Here is an 18772-nt window from a genome sequence, read left to right as displayed (position 1 = left end):
TCAGCCTAATCTTTATCTTTTAATGATTGTTCTTTGATATTCCCTTCAAACCAGACAGTATGAGCTTTAAAAAAAAACTCAAAGTGACCAGAGGTATTTCCTTTTCAGCCAACAGAAGCGAAGAGGAAAGATGTGGGATATGAAGGTGCCTTGGGGTGGGATGTGGTGGTCCCTGGCAGGGGCACACAGCAGTGCCCTTTGAGGGGGGAACTTGAGAGTGTCTAGAGGGAACGTGGCAGTGCCCTGGGGCGGGCACAACAGCACCGGGGGCTGTTGCTGATCTGGGGGTGCCTTTGGGCATGATGCTCCTGCGTTGCCCTCATAGGTGAATGTGGCTGGGTTTGTTAATTCCTCTTGAATTGCTGATTAAGTCGTGCAGAATCTCGCTGCCGTGGATCTCTTGTTCATTGCAGTGCTGTCAGGCTGTGGGAGGGCTGGAATTGTCTGCTCGCAGCCCAGGAGGGGTGAGATGTGTGAGGAGCTGGGTTTCCCACTGACCGTGGGGCCGGTGGTGTTGCTCACTAATTACTGATTCATTAGCGTAGGAGTGCTCAGAGCAGCCCCTGCCAGTGCCAGCCCCGGCAGCGCAGTAGAGTCATCACACAGTGACACTCGTCAGCTCGGCTGGGTGTGCAGGCCAGCTGCTCTCTACATCTTGCTCCCAGTGGGAGTACAGGTACAGTAGATACCTGCTTTGTCGCTGTGCGTGTGCCTGCCACCACAGGTACGGTTCTGTGGACTCCAGCAGTCCCTGCCCACTGGGCTGAGGGCACATTGGGGTGCGGAACCGGGGTCATATGAGTGGCTGTGCTCTGGGGGTGGACTGTGTGCCATGGGGGCTCAGGGGTGCAGGAGCATGTGCCTGTCCCAGGAACGTGTGCCAGCCTGGCATGAGCTACTGCTCACACTGCTGCTTTCTGCCACTGGTCCTGGGGAGCTGCGCTGACTGATTTTGAAGGGGTGTTTTGTAGGAAATCACTGTCTTGTCAAAAGTTCCCTCTTGTGGAAAACAGGTGGAATTTTTTCTTAGATGTTGTTAAAGATTCCCTGGGGGGGGTATTGTTTGGTTTTTTTGGTTTTTTTTTTTCAAAAGATAAATTCTTCAACTTTAATTAGTTCCTAAAGTTCTTGTTGGACAGGGGCAGTGCTTTCTGCCTTAAGTGCATTTGTGGGTTTGTCCTTTCAGTCACAGTGGGATTCTGGCTGGAAGAGGCATCCACTGGCCTGACATGTCCCATTACTGGAAGCTCTGAGTGGTTTTCCTTCCAGCCCTGTGTGAGCTTCTCTTGTTCTTCGGGTTTGCAAGTCAGGGCATCACTGGCTGGTTCCCCTCACACCTCCAGTCAGTGGCACTGTGGTGGTGACAGCCGTGCACCAAACACAGACCTTCACTGTCAAACCTGTGGGTCACCCCACGCTGCTCTAAGGGGCTCGATACCCACCTTTTACCTGCTGTGACAGACATTAGTGGTCCATCAGCCCCCCATGGAAATTGATCTCCAGGCTTAGTGTTTTGTGGTGCAGCAACATCAGACTAAACTGCTTTGGAACTCCGGTGCCATGAGAGTGACGTGCACCCTGCCTACTGCAGCAGCGTGTCCTGGTGTGCTGTATTGGCCTGTCTTTTGTTTTACTACTGAATGGACTCAATGGCCTTAATTTGTTTATCATGTAAGCAAACAGTATAGGAAAGCCAGAAGTGTCAAATTTTTGGTTGCCAGAGGCAGAACTTGGTGTCAGCTGCCAAAGGCAGCCTGGCTGTGGGTATGGCACCCACACAAGTCTTCCTGCTGCTGTGAAAGGCTGCGGGTTCTGTAATGCCCAAGAGCCTCTGTCCCAGTCCTGATAGCTCTCCTCATCCCCTCCATAGCCACTGCTCTGGGTTATTTTGGCAGTACTGGAGGTGTGCGGTAGTTAGTAGAAAGGTTTGGGTGTGATCAAGCAGTATGTTTCCATCTTGGGCAGTTTATTGTGTTGTAAAATGTCTCTTACACGTGTGGGGTCATGGACCTGGAGCTGTTTGCTTTCCTGAAAATCAGGTCACTTCTCCGTGCTCCTTTCAGGGATTTCACAGGATGCTCTGTAGCCCAAGGGTTTTCCACCAGTGGAGCGCGCCGGGTTTGTTTTGTCAGGTGCCAGCCAGCCCTCACAGAACCACACATTAGCAGCAGAGCGCATGGCTCAGCGGAGACTTCAGCGTGGCATTGCTGAAAGGGAGTCAAGATAACTTCTCATGCTGCTAATTCAAACTTGTGATCCTTTGTATACTCTTGGGGAAAGTTCTTCATGCTGAGAAAGCAGCTGTTGGCTTTTCCAGGTGCAAACAGTCACTGCTTCCCACAGTGCCAATAACCTGCTCTGGTACCTGTGCACGGGTACCTGTGCTGTTGCTGTTCACCTGGGCAGGGTTCACTGTCTGCTTTCCACATTCCAAGGAAAGTGGCATCTCTGGGCAGGGCTCAGGGGATTCATTTGAAATCATATCTCCAGGCTTTGTTATTGATCCCCTGAACAGTTCCCATTTGAGTGGGTAACCTTCATTTCAGGGAAATGTTTTATTTATCTGTAAGGACAGGTACAGGCAAATTCCTTCTTTCAGCAGAAATTCTTCCCTGTGAGGGTGGTGAGTCTGGTGAGGCCCTGGCACAGGGTGCCCAGAGCAGCTGTGGCTGCCCCTGGATCTCTGGAAGTGTCCAAGGCCAGGTTGGATGGGGCTTGGAGCAGCCTGGGACAGTGGAAGGTGTCCCTGCTCATGGCACGAGGATTGGAACTGGGTGATCTTTAAGGTTACTTTCAGCCCTAACAAGTCTGTGATTCTGTGATTCTATGAAATTTTTCTTTTAGAGCTTTTCCTCTCAGAGTGCTTTGTTTCATTTATGCTCAGTTGTAAACTCAAATCCTATTTTGAAATGAAGTTTAATAAACTTCCCAAATTTCAGTCAGAATTTATCATTTAACTTCCCTTGAATAAAATAATATTTTAATAATTACTTTCCCCACCAGTGTTAGGGAATTCATTATTTTTCAGTCAGTAACATATTTGCCTGACAAATGTATTCCAACTGTATTTAAATTCTATTTAAAACAGCATGTCAAGATGCCGTACTTGGCAAATCAAGGGAAAAATACACCTAAAAGGATAACAAGAAAATAGGGAAAGGTGTAATTCTTAGGTAAACCCTGCCAATAAAAACCCCAGACATGTGTGTGTTGGCATTTCAGGATACGATTCCAGCAGTGATTTCCAGTGTCTGGGGTGTGGGACTGCAGTTCTCAGTAATGCTTTTAGAGCAGCCTCTCTCCCATAAAAATCCAGACATAAAAACTGACAGCCATTGACCTTCAGCCTGCCGGAGGAGGCCTTTGGTGTGCTGTTGGGCAGCAGAGAACAATTTATCGAGGTGACGTTAATTTTTGTTATTCAGCACTGCCCTCAGCCATAACCGCGCGGCTGGCAGCGCCCACCCGCTGACGTCTGCACCAGAGCATTGCAGTCCCTGTCCTCGCGTCACCTGCGGCCTCAGCCCTCTGCAGCCAAGGTGTTCCGTGGGGCGGGGGTGGATCAGAACCTCCCGAGATTTCAGTGGGCCATTTGCTCAAGCATAACCTTCCAGGGCAGCCAGTGGGAGGTTTCAGAAGGAGTTAAACACCACCGCTGTCAAAATACACTGGTGAAAGTCCTGGGTGTTGCGAGGGATAAGAGTGCATCAAACTTAAGGGATCGCTTCTCTTCCCCACTCTTCCAGCTAGTCCTTGTTTGGGAGCTTGTGTACCCCAAGCCCTTGTACACATCTGGAAGGGGTTGCTCTGTCCCTGGTCACATCCAGCTGCAGATGGGGATGCGGGTCCTATCAGAAGAGCCATGTGTCTTGTCTGATGGGGCAGGGGGTGACACCAGGCTGGGGGTACGCTGTGGCCATGGGCATCTCTGGGAGCTAAAGGCACCCGTCGGGGTGCCCAGGCTGGGGTCCCTGTGCAGTGGGTGCCCATGATGGGCTCAGTCCTGAGCTCTGTGCAGAAGGATCAGCACAAGGATGGTGCCTCACCCCTCTCCTGCTGCTCATTTGCCTTTTCTGTTCCAGGGCAAATTTCTTGTGGAGATTCTGTGTAGTGCTCTATGTCATGCCTGTGCAATTTGGGGAAGAGCTTTATAACTGGAGCAGCAGAGTGGCACCACTCCTGCCACAGAGGCACAGCTGGACTGTCCCACCTCGTGTCCCACCTGCAGCCAAGCACAGAGGCAGCAGCAGGGGATGGCGATTTCTCTCTTGAAATCAGAAAAGCGAGATGTTATTTTTAAACTACAGAAATTCCATTTAAATATGGTCCCACTAATGAGGAATCATCCTGCACAGCTACACGTGAGTGAGAGCACCAGTGACCCAGGTGAGTCACCTGCCACCACCTCCCTGTGCACCAGGCACGAGAGGCTGAAAATGCCACTGTGCTGCAAAACCAGATGAAAGCACTTATATCTCTGGGGTATTTTACCTGTGCAAATACCTGCCTCAGAACTCAAGTTTGATAAGTAATAAGAATACTCTGCTTGAGCCAGTGAGACAGTGAAGCGCGTGCCCTGGGCAGCAGTGACAGGGACAGTGGGAACAGCCCTGCAGCCAGTCAGGGCAGGTGCTGAACCACTTTTAAGTTACATCAATGATATAAAAAAATCCATGAGGACATACATGGTGCCCTCCCTCATGTGGGATTCCCTTTTTAAATTTGCCGTAAATAGCGCTGACCTGTTCCAGCGGCTCTGCTGAACAAGGGCCGTGTCCTTTTTGTTTGTTCCTCCAGTTTAGATGCAGCGTTTGACAACATGCCCACTTTCTGCCGTACCACCAAATACACTAAACAAATCATAAGCCTGAAAATATTAAATATTAATTATGCTGCAGCACACCCATTAAACAGTTGCAGTGACAGACCTTATGCTCACGGCTGGTTTCAGTCATTCCCTTGGAACTGCTGAGAGCCTGAGAGCGGCAGCAGGAGGCAGAGGGGCTGGTTTCAGACGGAGTCACTGGCAGGGGATTAAAGCTGTGAGCAGGAGAGTGGATCACAGCAATCCTGGTATCTGCTCAGCACCGCACTGTTCCAGCCCTTCCGCTGGGCACTGCAGGACTCTGCACCGGTAAACAGATTAAATCTCCCGTGTGTTTGACTTGATCTGGACATAAAGGCATTCATTCTCCTCTTAAATTGTGAGTTATTACACGCTTGAGTGAGGATCATGTGGATTACTAGAGATTGCTCTAAAAGGATTTGGTGGCGTTGGAAGTTCAAGGAGCAGCTGGAGCTCTCGCTGGGAACAGCTCGTGGTTCCCAATGGTGCTGTGACCCACGTGCTGCCCCTTGGGCTGGGGGGAGGCTGCTCTTTCTGTACCTGCTTGGAAAAACGTAATTCCCTCGTGTCCTGGGATACAGCACTGGCTGGGGGCAGGTGGAGGGGTGCTTGGGAGGAAACGTAGTATTGCTCATTGCAGGCTGCAGGGTTTGCGTGTCCTGGAGTGTCCTGATGTATTGATACATACATACACTGTGTCTATATAGACATGTGGATATACAAATATTTGTAATAATACCAAGATCAACCACAAATTGTATTGAATATTTATGTAAATTTTTAAATACATAAATATAAATAAAATTTATAAAAGTTAAATAATTTATATAAATACTTGTACATCCATATGTGGTTGATGCATTTGCTAATGCTGTTATGAAATGAGAATTGGGGGTATCCCAGCAGCCACCTTACCCAGGGTCAGAGTGGCTAGGGCTGGACAGGTGCTCAGCTGACATTGCTATGGGTGCAAGGAAAAGTGGCACAGCTGTGAATATCCCCATCTGCATCCCTGTCCCCATCCCCATGCCGCTGTTCTGGCACTGAGGATCATTCTGTGCTTCCTCGGGGCTGAGGAGGAGGAGGGACCCGCAGACGGCAGGAGCAGCGGGGAGGGTTTTGCTGCTGAGCTGGTGTCTTTCCTTCTGTTTAGTGCTGGCAGTCTGCTTGCCCTGTTTGCTTTTTTCTTTCTTTTTTTAAATCCCGTTGTATTTCATGGCAGTAGGACAGCTCCCGTAGGAGTGCTATTAGCTGTGCAAGCCAAATGATCCATTAGAGGGGTTGAGGCTTTTATGTACAAGAATCACACACAAAGACGTCATTAAGTGGTCACTCTGATGTGTTTTCATACGAAAGGATTCACTTAAAAGTGTCTACAGAGTGCTGCCATCAGTATCCCTGTGCCACAGCAGCAGCCCTGGAGGGAGCTGAGGGGGCTTCACAGGGGAGATGCCCTCACTTCCTTCCCCTGGAGGTGTGTTTTCCCCCAGCTGGCATTCTGCTTGCTCATGAGAGTTGTTTGGGAGTGTCCAAGCCCGCAGCACCTCCATGGCAGGCTGTGAGCTGGGGGGGCTGCAGGGCCCGGTGGGCGAGCACCGCTCCCAGCTCTGGGTTTGGCCCTGGACCAGCCGCTGGGTACGGTGTGGGACCAGCTCTGGGGAGAGACACCTGTGGTCCCACAGCATCGGGCAGTGGCAGAGCTGGGGTGCAGGGACCCCTCCAACAGGTGTTAGGCGTGTTTCCAAACAGGCTGTGCATTCAGCTTTGTGTAGAGCCCCAGTGATTGCAGTCCTGCCTCTGACTGGCTTCAGAGGTGTAAGCGCAGCCACTGACTCGTGGGATTGCAGGCTGCGTGCTTCAAGGCAGTCAGAGAGGCCCTGTAATATATTAAAAAAGTTTCTCTGAATGTGGCAGGCAGTCTCAACACGAAGTGCCTGCAAACAGTTTGTTTTTAAAAAGGAAACCATGGCTTACATGGAGTTAAATGTTTTCCTGTAAAACACATGGGCATCAGGATAAATAGTTTTACCATTTACAGGCAATAGTTGATGGTATGTAGCAGCCATTCTCCTGCTCGGGTTCAAACGCGCCGGGTCAGGAGGAATTTGTACTCCCTAACAGGGAGGTGTTTGTGTGTTTGTTTTGGATCAGAAGCATTCCGTGTGTTCCAGCTGCGCTGTTGAGCTGTGGCTGCTGGTTCTGCAGCTTCGGCATCCTCAGCACAGGGGGACCAGCCCCAGGCAAACCCGGGCCAAGGGAGCGCCGGCAGAGCGGCCACAGCTCCAGCAGCAGCCAGTCGGTACCACAGCACCGTCAGAACACCCAAAAGTGTTTGAAGTGACTGAAAATTATGTCAGTCATTAATAATTGCTACATAGTGATGGGGTAGTGCGTGTTCACGCAGGGTAGGTGGGATGCAGCACTCACTGGAGTCTCTGCTGGCCACAAGGAGATTTTTCTTTTGTCTTTAGGAGGTAGCCTGTTAAATGTTAGAGGGTTGTAGGTCTGACTACGAATAGCTACTTAAAATTACAGAATCACAGGCTCAAACATTGGTTTGGGTTGGAAGGGACCTTAAAGCTCATCTTGTTCCACCTCTCTGCCATGGGAAGGGAGCTTTCCACTACACCAGGTTGCTCCAAGCCCTGTCCAGCCTGGCCTCGAACACTGCCAAGGATGGACATTCATCCATCTCTCAGGGCTCTGCTGGCATAGAAATGCTCCAGGGAGCCCCTCCAAGTGCTGCAGGTGGTTACAGGCCATGGTAGTTGCCCAAGACTGTCAGCAGAAATTGCAGCTGCTTCTGTTCCGTGCTTTCATGTTTATAAGCCAGATTCTTTGCATCCTGAGGCCTGGAAGTTCTCTTCTGGATTCAATGGTAGCAACAATGGCAGCAGTGCTGCATGCAGGATCACAGATTTAACCATCAGCTCACACGTTTGCTTGAAATCCAGAGCAGCCCCATGGGGCTGCTGTTTGTTTCACTTCAGTTTGAGTTTGGAATAGGTGGAAGCAGAGTTTAGGCCACCGTGTTTTCGTGGGGCACTGAAAGGCTGGTTTTACCTGGTGCAGAGGGTGCCCCACACACATTTCCATCAACGTGGGGGTTTGGCGCTGGCTGCGGGCAGAGGCAGTTCCTGGTGCTGTCACAGGGATCCTGCGTCTTAAACTCTGTTGCTACACAACTTTTAATTGGAAATTAATTTGGCTCCAGGGCATCCTGAGCAACAATGTATACTATGAATTTGAGTAGAAAGGTTGTTGCATCAGTGTGGTCGAGGTGATCAGCACCCATTGGTGTCCGCACAGCACCAGGCTCCACACTCCTGCTTGAGCCGTGCCAGCGAGAAGGGCAGCTCTGCCTGCAGTGGTGGGGCTGGCACTGGGACCTTGGGGAGAGCCAGGGGTTTACTCAAGAGACCTCAGGGAGAGCCAGGGGTTATTCCAGTGATGTCTCTGCATGCAGTGAGCAGCACGTTCCTGCTCTTGACTCTCTTGCCCTGGACTTCTATGGAGATGCTTTCATGGCACGGTGTTGGTGCATTGATGGAAACCAAGAAGCTTTCCCGTTGTCCCTTGAGCAGTAGTTGGTGTGGGAACTCGCAGAGAGGGGCGCTGCCAGTGCTGGGGAGCTCGCGTTGTGCTACTGCAGTGATACAAAAATAGCGTAAATAAACAGACCCAGCGGGCTGGTGCAGCTCGGAGCAGAGGCTTTCCCAGAGCAGCTGCATTTCTGGCAGCCGTGCAACCCTCAGGTGCGCAGAGGGCGCCGGGGTCACCTCACCCGGCAGCGCAGGAGCTCCTGTGCAGCCGGACAGGTTGCCCTGGGCAGTGTGGGATCAGCACCGGCCGGGGGGCAGGCAGTGAGGGGCACACAGTGGCCTGCTGGCTCTGAGTGCTTGTCGTGGGTTTGTGCTGCTGCAGGAGGATGACCTCAAGCAGTGACTGCAGGATTGCTGAGCTCCATGTGCACTCCCGTGTTTGTCTGTGATAGCAGTAACTGGGATCTTTGTTTAGACTCTGTCCATACAAAATCCTCCTGTATTTCTGCTTTGGCTGAGCTCGATCTGATGATGCTCCCCAAACCTCCAGCCCCTCCTGCAGAGCATGGCCCCTCTCCAGAACCATGGGCTGCGTCCCAGCACTGTCAGTGTGTGACCAGCGGACAGGAGCAGGAACGCGCACTCAGCACTGCTCTGGCCAACGGGGTGGGACCGCGCGTGTCCCCGCGGCTGTGGGTGTCCCCGTCCCAGCCCAGAACCCCTCGGGGTGGTAGAGCAACGCTGACAACAGCGACAGGTATCCTGCTGCCCACCGTGTGTCCCTGGGGAAGGAGCCAAGCGCAGGGTAAGCCCAGCCTGAGGTTCAGGGGTGCTGGTGGGGTGGTGGGCTCCCAGGCTCCTTCCGGGCGAGGAGCTGGGTGTTGCACTGGGTGACAGCACGGTGGGATGCTCTTGGTCCTCCCTGCCTGCTCCACCCCAGGAGCACTCAGGGTGGCGAGTCTGCTCGCAGAGTCTCCAAGGGCATCAGGGCCCTGGCAGTGCCCTGTGTGGGGCAGACAGAGCTCCCACGAGTCCCTGTCCCTGGGGTCCTGACAGGTCAGGTCATGCCCGGAGAAGTAACAGCCCTGTGAGAGAAGTTTGCTAATTAGATCTAATTTACTGCATCACCAGGCTGTGCTTTCCAAGAAAATTCTAGGCTGAAGTGCACCAGCATGATGAGTTTGCTGCTCTTCTGTTTTGTGGCAGATCACATGGTGTTTCTGAGGAGGTGTTGGTAAATAATTAGTTTGAATTTGAATTAATTCAAAGATGAGGTGGATACTGAAAGCTGTGGATGTTTCCAAGCTCTTAAAATCGTTTTGAGGGCCTAACAGCTACTCCAGGTCAGGCCCCTGCCTTTCAGCCCTGGATGCAGATACCTGCACTAAGCCCTGGAGCATGTGCGAAATTGGGGTTCACACACACCCCCACTGCAGCAGAGGCAGAAGGCAGCAGTGCCAGGACAGAGATACTTGGGTCACAGGAACAGGAGCAGCACCCCAGCCTCAAATTCTTGTTAATTGGCTACTCATTTCTGCTGATACTTCCTTTAAATATTCCCTCAAGGAAAAAATAAAAATTGTTAGTATCCGCATCACCTGAGCCATAGCTGCAGCGGGTAAAGGAGCTTGCAGTCTCAGAAGGGAATCCCAAGAAAGCTTTTCCATTATTAAATATGCAATCAGGGTATTTTCTGGAGATTATTATCAGAGAGCAAAAATTCCAGTTGTATTCCTAACATTTAGTGTGGGATGTTAAAAGAAGGGTGTGCTGTGCTTCCCCGAAAACTGGTGTTGTGGGGAAGAGCCTGGTGGTGACCACACAGAAATGGGCTCACTCCTGTTTACCTCTGTGCAGGTCTGAAAAACCCAGGTGTACTGTCACGATCCAACACACTTGTCAGAGGATCCAAGTCTTCTAGAAATACCCTGTATTTTCAGAATGCAGAATTTTGGGAGTGATTTTTCCAAGGCAGGATTGGTCAGTTTCTTTTGTCTGAGTTTTCCATAATTCTGTAAGTGTTCACACAAAGTGCCTTGTGCTTTGTGGGGAATAAAGCCATGGTGCGTAGCTGGGAATGCTTCTGCCCTGTGGGAAGGTGCCTGGGGACAGGTACATGTTCCTGCTCCCCTGAAGGCAAGGGGAAAAATCCTCCCAGTCCGACTCCTGATCACCAGACCATGCTGAGCCTCGTGCTGCACCTGATGAGGTGTCACAGGAGGCTGAGCACAGCAAGGTCAGGCACATCCTGCTCCCAGCCAGAGTGGGTGGCATTTCTTCATTTCTGACAGTGAAAGTGAGCCGTACAGAGTAGGAGACAAATCCATGTATTAAACACAAAAAAAACCGATGGAGAGGCTGCATGAGGTTAAAAGATTTACTGGTGCAAGGGGAGAGCAAAGCAAATGTGTGTGTGCTTGCTGCCATGCTTCAAATAAGAGTGAAAAGTTTGTGTGGCAGCTGCTGCAGGCACGGTGCTGTCTGAGTGGTCGGGGGGGCTGGCGCTGAGCTCCGCCGGGCGTTGTCTGACACTGCTGAGCCCCGAGTGGGGCAGAGCACCACGTGAGAGTGGCTGGGACGCCGAGGGACACAGCTGGCCCTCTGCCCCTCACTCTGCTGGCCTCGAGGGCCTCTGCTGAGGGGCATGCTGGGGAGCCTCGGGAGCATTTCTCCTAAGTTTTAGTGCAGCAGGATTGTGTTAATCCCTCAGTGTGCTGGTGCAGCCCATGGGGACACTGCAACACCCACTGCCGCCTCTGAATTTACTCACTTAAAATATTCCTTTTGTAATGATTTGGAAGAGGGTTCAGAAAAGGTTCAGGGAGATGAAAATCTGCCTTGAACTCTGCTGACTGCAGTTAGCAGGATCCAGTGACAAGGTAATTAGGAGCTGCTCACTGCAGGGTCAGGGGGATGAATGCTGCCCGTGTTCTGGTGAGATCTGTGACGGTGGTTTCCAGCCTGCCGTTTCCAGCTCCTGGGCGCTCTGTGGACCATTTGTAAAGGTCCATGGAGTAAAAGTGAGGCAAGAAACCCTGTTCCCAGACAGACAAGTCTGCATTTCTTTTGGGAAAGTCGCTAAGGTCTGTAAATTAAAAAAGATTGAAGGTTAAAGGTGCCCTGGGCTCCAGAGCTACATGCAAACGAGGAGGATGTGTTTTCATAGTATCTGGTGATAGCTAAGCATAAGCACCATTTTCCTGGGGCTGTGGTATATTCTGGTAGTCTTTAACTCTAAGTAAATAGCTTTCCTTAAAGACCATCTCCTAGGTGGATAGAAATGCTAGTCTCAGTGGGGAAGCAGCGAGGCTCCTTGTTTCCTGGGAGCCAGAGGACATTGCATTAGATCACAGGAATGATTTTTTATAGCTTTAAAGCATTTGGGTGTATGAAGTACGTTAAGTGGTTGGGGTGTACAACACGTACTGCCAGGCTTTGGATCTCATCCAGAGAGTTGTGGATCAGCCTAAACCCCAGCGCTGAAATAAGGACATTGAGTTCAATCTGGATTTCAGAATCAGGTTGGTTAACTGCTCCTCTGATTCCAGGCACATATGTTGTAGTTCCATGTTACTCATTTAGCAGTAATTGGCTCTTTTACATTGTGCTCATGGAAGATCTCATTTTCCAGGTATCTGGTAAATGTGTCAGCATGCCCCATGTCCTCAGGGGTAACAACATCTAATATGAGGTTAGTGTTGAGAGAAAAACTGACTTAATTATAACTGTCCCAGGCCTTTACCTGCCAGTGCACACAGGGGTGAAATGCTTTCAGGGGCTTGGGGATGCTGAAATGAGTTGGTTTAGGTGTTAAAGGAGAGAACTGGAGGTCATTTTCCCAAAACCACCCCTAGGGCTGAGAGCTGCCTTCCCCGAGTGAAGGTTGCTGGGTGCCAGACTGGTGGGAGATGTCCCACGTGTCCTTTCAGCCGGTCCAGCCCAGGCTGTGCTGGCCCCTGTGCAGGTCTGGTTGCTGCTGACTGGGATATCCGGTGCCAGCTTTGGTCCCCATGGCAGGGACGGGGCAGCCCTCTGGCACTGGGGATGTCCAGGGTGCACCCACGGGTGGAAGAGCCACCAGCATATCCAGCTGTGTACAGATGTGCATCCACACTGTAAAACACTGCTGCAGTTAAAAGCACAGCGACTACAACTCTCCATAAGCACTGATCCCTGCTGCCACCTTTTCTGCTAATGAACTATCTGGTTTTTACTGAAGTATCCAAGTCCTTGTTTGCTCTAGGAAGCTTCTTTCCCCTGTAACAAGACTTCCTCAGGCAGCACATGTTTTTTCCCTGTCTTATCTGCAGTTATTGTGCTCTTGGCTCTGTAGATGAACTTTCTTTTCCATGCATTGCAGTCGTGGTCTCCACAATCTCCGTAAATGCTTTCCTTAACCATGGTGTGTTGCCTGAAGATAACCACAAAACTTTAGGTATTTTTCTTTGACCAGGTCTGTCTTCCTCTGCAGGATCAGATGTCAGCTGAATAACTATGAAAATGAGTTTTAAGATGGTTGGAGTGTCAGCAGGAGAGACAGACTGGGGAGGGGAGCAGCAGCAAACTGTTTGTCCCATCCTTTAGGGGAGACAAAAATTATCCTACAAATTAGATCTCTGGCAGATTGTTTAACAAGGATAATCTTAACTTTCTGAGCAAAATTGCAGTATAAGGTCAAGCTGTATTGAATCAATTTGTTTCCTGATAAAAACCGTTTCTTACTCAAACTAAGTTTGTCTTTTGCCTTGTCATTGTTCTTGTTTGGATTTATTTCAAAGATGAATGAGTAAAGAAAAAAAATGTAATTTTAGGAATCTCTGGTTTTTTTCAGAAAAGAATTTAATTGTCCTTTTTAGTTGGGTTCTTTAGTTTTTGGTTTTGCTATCCCTTTAGTGAAAGTACGGGCTTGATGTTACAACTTTAAAGAAGTTCCCCAGCAGAGGGGTCTGTGTTCCCCAGGATGGGTCTGTGTTCCCCAGCAGAGGGGTCTGTGTTCCCCAGGATGGGTCTGTGTTCCCCAGCAGAGGGGTCTGTGTTCCCCAGGATGGGTCTGTGTTCCCCAGCAGAGGGGTCTCTCTCCCCTGATCCCTCTGCCCACACTCCGGGGCTGAGCACCTGTGTGAGCGGTGCCTTTGCTCCCGCTGGCCTTTGGCTTTAGAGGTTTTTCAAGCAGCTGGGGGCTTTGGGGCTAGTTCTCAGCAGTCACCCCTGTGCTTTGCTGGTCCCAGGGAGGTCCACCAGGGTCTGGGTGTGCATCGTGCACAGAGCTGTTGTTTATTGTTTCTGGTTGTCGATGGTTGTCGCACTGCTGAGCATCCTTTGATCCACGTTAAACTGGTGCATGAAATTTGTTTGCCACATTTGAATTCGGTGAAAAATTTACAAACGAGTCAGTTCTGGTTTTCCTGTTAGGTTTGCACAATCACAACGAAAATGCATCCTGTGGAGGAGGCTTCCCTCAAAGATGCTGGATTCCAGGTGTAGTGAAGCACAGAGAGGTGCTGGTTCCCTTCATGGAGCAGGAGCATGTCCCCAAGAGGAGGAACATGCTGTACTTCCAGAACAACTCATGGTCACTCATCTTCAGGAGCTTTAAAAAGAAACTGTGTTTCAGAGTTGTGCCGGGTTAACAAATGGCCCAGCAAAGCCGAGCCAGCAGCAGATAGAGGAACTGTCCGGCGGCTCTGGGCAGCATGTGACAGCCCTTCTCCCTCAGCCTGCAGCCTGCCTGTGTCTGCTTTAGCCCATGGCATAAGGAGCAAAGATGCAGCTTCTAATCCTACTGTGCCAATTCTCTTCTTCAGGGTCGATGTTCAAGGGAAAACTGCAAATATCTTCACCCACCACCCCACTTAAAAACGCAGCTGGAGATCAATGGCCGCAATAACCTGATTCAGCAGAAGAACATGGCCATGCTGGCCCAGCAGATGCAGCTCGCCAATGCCATGATGCCCGGAGCCCCGCTGCAGCCCGTGGTATGTGCACCCCAGGGTTCCCTCAGGGAGCTGAGGGCAGGCAGCACAGGCTTCCACACCAGGGAAATCCCACAAAGGTCGGGAATGGGGAGAGGAATCAGCTGCAGTGAAATGCTCCTCTGTATGTCTTTGTGTTGCTTAATTCTGCCTTGCCTGAAGTAATATTTTTATTTAATTTCAGTAGTCTTGGGTTAATTTAATTTATCTTCTGCAACTTATTTCTCAAAGTTTGGAAAGCGAGTGATCTCTGTGAGATTTTTGTTTCCTTTGCAGTATCATGTGCTCTAGGAAACTCCTGGCTTTGAGAAGATTCCCTTGAGTGAAGGGATGTTTTCCCTCACTCAAGGGAACTTTCCCAGAGAGTTGCTTGCTGGAATTGAGCTTTGGTTTAGGGGGAGTTAGGCTCAGCTTGACCGTGGCTGTGCATCAGTCAGTATGAGCCCAGCAGGGAGCTGGGGTGGCTCTGTGCCCCGGCCCAGCAGTGGCTGGAGGACAGGGGGGTGTCCCCACTTAGGCCTGTGCAGCACATTGCGATGTGCCTGTGAGCTTCAGAGCAACACCAGGTGGCTCTGATAACATGCTGTTATTCTGCAGTGGTCAAAAGGCTGCAGGGTATTTGTATTGGTGTAAAATAAGCTCAATAGAAACTATATGGAGTAGTCTTTTATTTGGTGTACACAGACACACAGGTGTCTGTTTGAGTGTACTGGGCTGAAATCAAACATCAATATCTTATGTTACACACTAACAGACTGGTTATTTTAAAGTTCATTATTACATAGCTGATAACACAGTAATGGAAAGTGAAGTTAATTAATAGTGTATTTAAGAGTAATATTTAATTTCCTGTAATATTTGCCAAGTTGTTTTTCACTCACATGGATGAAGAATCATAAGCATTACAGAAATTATACCCCTTTACATAGCTCTCAAGTCTGTTTTCTCCAGTAATCCCTGCATGGTTTTGTTCATTATTTCCAATGTGTCTTGCTTCCAAACAATTCAGTCATTTCCTCAGGAATACAAAAACATGTGCTGTTCTGTGCTGTCTGCCTTAAATTGATATGAAACAGAGAAAGAGTTGTGTTAATTCTGTAGTTGTTTTTCCCTCTAAAAATTAGTTGGGGAAAAAAACCTAAATGCCTAGAGTAACTGCTTTATTTAGATAGTGAAAGACAAACACTCCTGGCTGAATTTTATTTGGCAGTTACACTGCATTTGGGGGCAGGAGAGTTGTTTAATCCTTGCTGCAGTGTAGCAGCTCTGTGTTGGGTTTTCACAGCATTATTTCAGCTCTACACCCAGTTACCTTCACACCACAAGGGCACTTGACTCTTTTTTGAAAACATGCAAACAAACAAAAAATCATATTTGCATGTGTTCTTTCTTCCACTGGTTTAATGTTTTACCCTAACTAAAGCACCTCCCTGATGCAGTGAGTGTCTGAGTATCTGCATGGCCAGCCTGTTGAATTCTGTAAAATTGAAGGATTGTGGCTATGTGAAACTCCGAGTTCCTGAGTCAGCTGTAGCTGCACCAGGGTCAGAAAAGCTTTGCCTGTGCCTGAAGTCAAGTGTGGTTGATGCTTTGTCAGGGCTCTCAGATGCCTTTTCCCTAAGAGCCAGCATTGTACCTGCTGTGGCCATGTCCCCGTGGTAGGCCTGGATTCTGTGTGACCCCACAGAGTGTCTGCCATTCATTATGGCATTGCTGGAGTGCAGATCCACCGGGAGTTTGCTACAGGAGCTGCCACATGCTGTGAGCGTGCAAGGGAGCTGGAGGAGGAGAACCAGCCGAGGCTGGTGGGGTTGCTTGTCCCGTGCTCTTGCTCATGTGCAGCAACTGCACAGGTGTTCCCCATGTCCCACAAACACAACAAATGCTCCTTCCCAGTTAGCAGCAGAAACTCACCTTGTTCAGCTCAAGGGGATGGCCACAGGGTTGTTATGGTGACAGCACAGCAAGCACAAATGTTAAGTGTCTGTTCCCTGTCTCCGATTGCAGCCAATGTTTTCTGTTGCACCGAGCTTAGCCACCAACGCGTCAGCCGCCTTCAACCCCTACCTGGGGCCCGTCTCTCCAGGCCTGGTCCCCGCTGAGATCCTGCCCACGGCCCCGATGCTGGTGACAGGAAACCCCGGGGTCCCAGTTCCTGCCGCTGCCGCCGCTGCTGCCCAGAAGCTGATGAGGACAGACAGGCTGGAGGTAGGAGCTGGGTGATGTAACTTACTCTCACAAGTGCTATCATTTATTTTGCCTTCTAGGTATGAAATACTTTTCTTGTGAAAGCAAATAATGCAGGTTTCACTTGGGCTGGTAATGTCATATCTTGATGACGGGTAAGAACAAGGAGTGACTGTACAGTAAGTTCAGCCTGGCATTCTGCTTTTGACCCTCCCTTGCAGAAAGAAATGGGAATATTTAGGAATGATCATGGTGGCAGCAAGAATGCCACGAAGCTGTTAGTGTGTGCCCAGAAGGTGTTAACATGGTGGGGGCACAGGCACTGAGCTCTTGGGAGAGGTGCAGCGTTTCAGCTGCCGGAATGCAGGATGACTCGGCCTCTCTGGCTCTGACAGACGGTGCCCACACTCCCCTGCCGGCCTCCCGCACCTGGCTTATCACCCTCGCTACAACCCTGACAAGTGTTGGTGCTCTTGAGCTGCTGCTCTCCCTTGCTCCAAATCTTTCTTATCTGAAAGGCCTGACAGTGTTTTCGGCACCTTATCGGTGCTGCATGGGCGGGGAGCCAGGGACGTGCGCCGACTGCCACGAGCTCGGGGCACAGCCCATGAGCACAGCCCATGGGCACAGCCTGAGAGAGAGCAGAGCCCGTGGGCACAGCCTGAGAGCACAGCCTGAGAGCATGGATCACAGCCTGAGAGCAGAGCCTGCGGGCACAGCCTGAGAGCACAGCCTGAGAGCATGGGTCACAGCCTGAGAGCATGGATCACAGCCTGAGAGCAGAGCCTGCGGGCACAGCCTGAAAGCAGAACCTGTGAGCAGAGCCTGCGGGCACAGCCTGGGAGCACAGCCTGAGAGCATGGATCACAGCCTGAGAGCACAGCCTGAGAGCATGGGTCACAGCCTGAGAGCAGAGCCTGCGGGCACAGCCTGGGAGCACAGCCTGAGAGCATGGATCACAGCCTGAGAGCACAGCCTGAGAACATGGATCACAGCCTGAGAGCAAAGCCTGAGAGCATGGATCACAGCCTGAGAGCACAGCCTGAGAGCACAGCCTGAGAGCATGGATCACAGCCTGAGAGCAAAGCCTGCGGGCACAGCCTGTGGGCACAGCCTGAGAGCAGAGCCTGAGAGCAGAGCCTGCGGGCACAGCCTGAGAGACAGCCTGAGAGCATGGATCACAGCCTGAGAGCAGAGCCCGTGGGTACAGCCACAAGCACAGATCGCAGCCCATGGGCACAGCCTGAGTGCAGGTGCTTGGCAGCCCTGCTTGGGTCTGGTGGTTAGAAGGCAGCGATGGGGGAGGCTGGGCAGCCAGGCTGCCCTGCTGTCACCCTGGTGTGTGCTGGACATGGCAGGGCGTGAGGGCACAAGGCCGCTGCCCCCTGCGCGGCTGCTGGTGCTCTCCCTTCTGGCAGCGGGTCTGGTCACTGAGCTCAGGGAGCACGCTGGGAGGAGCAAGAAGGATCTTTGTTTTATGCAGCCCACTGTATTTGTAACTGTTCTTTCTGCCTGTGCATCTGCACTAACAGGATTAACTCTCCTTACAAGGGAAATTAATTCCTTTTCCTTAGCTGCATCCCTGGCTGAGGAGCTGCTGCTGGGAGCAGTGTGGAGGGTCATCTGGCAGCCAGTGTTTCCCACTGCTACGGTCACTATTCTCAGAGCCCACATCACCACAGGTCACCCTCCTGTGGGATCACATCATTTCCCTTTTTAGAGATGTTTTCCCTGGGGGAAGCGTTCCCCAAAGCACGCTCAGGTTACAGGGGAGGCAGCTGTGCCGAGGTCTGAGCTGGCACACAGGTGGCTGGTTGGAATCACCCAGGGATGTTTTTCCCTTGAGGACTCTGTTTCATACACCTGCCAGAGGTGGATTAAAACCAAAATGCAATTAGGTAAATTCATAAATAAATCACAGTGGATTTGGAAATGAGTATGGAGAGGAGAATGCCTGTTGCTGCCTGCAAATGCCAATGATGGGAACCCTTTGGGTTGTGCTGCCAAGATCAGCTGCTGTGATTGTGCTTCCAGTCCTGCAGTGCCCATGGGCTGGTCAGGCTGGGACATGAGGGCTCAAAAACATCCTGGTCATAAGCAGGGTGTACCCATTGTCCCCAAGCACCCAGGGAAGCAGGAGCACCCCTTTGTGTGCACCTCCAGGGCAACCCCAGTGCTGGCTGCAGGCTGTGACCACTGCACAGGGAGCTAATGATGTCTGGGAC

General features: G+C 50.9%; 1 protein-coding gene across 13 annotated transcripts in view; it reads left to right on the top strand.

Annotated features, from left to right (window-relative positions):
* Positions 1-18772, top strand: part of MBNL1 (muscleblind like splicing regulator 1) — an 80716-nt gene that overhangs the window by 42306 nt on the left and 19638 nt on the right. For 12 of the 13 annotated variants that reach the window (XM_048313976.1, XM_048313965.1, XM_048313974.1 and 9 more), the window contains 2 exons: positions 14193-14363; positions 16368-16568. In XM_048313976.1, the coding sequence (XP_048169933.1) occupies positions 14295-14363; positions 16368-16568 (270 nt within the window). In that variant the 5' untranslated portion in view covers positions 14193-14294. Of the gene's footprint in view, positions 1-4367; positions 4387-14192; positions 14364-16367; positions 16569-18772 lie in introns of those variants that run through there. The other variant, XM_048313975.1, reaches the window with a different exon arrangement.

The sequence above is a fragment of the Corvus hawaiiensis genome, chromosome 10 (assembly GCF_020740725.1).
Source record: "Corvus hawaiiensis isolate bCorHaw1 chromosome 10, bCorHaw1.pri.cur, whole genome shotgun sequence".
NCBI lineage: Eukaryota > Metazoa > Chordata > Aves > Passeriformes > Corvidae > Corvus > Corvus hawaiiensis.
Note: the sequence above shows the minus strand (reverse complement) of the source record. Positions and strands in the feature narration are given on the sequence as shown.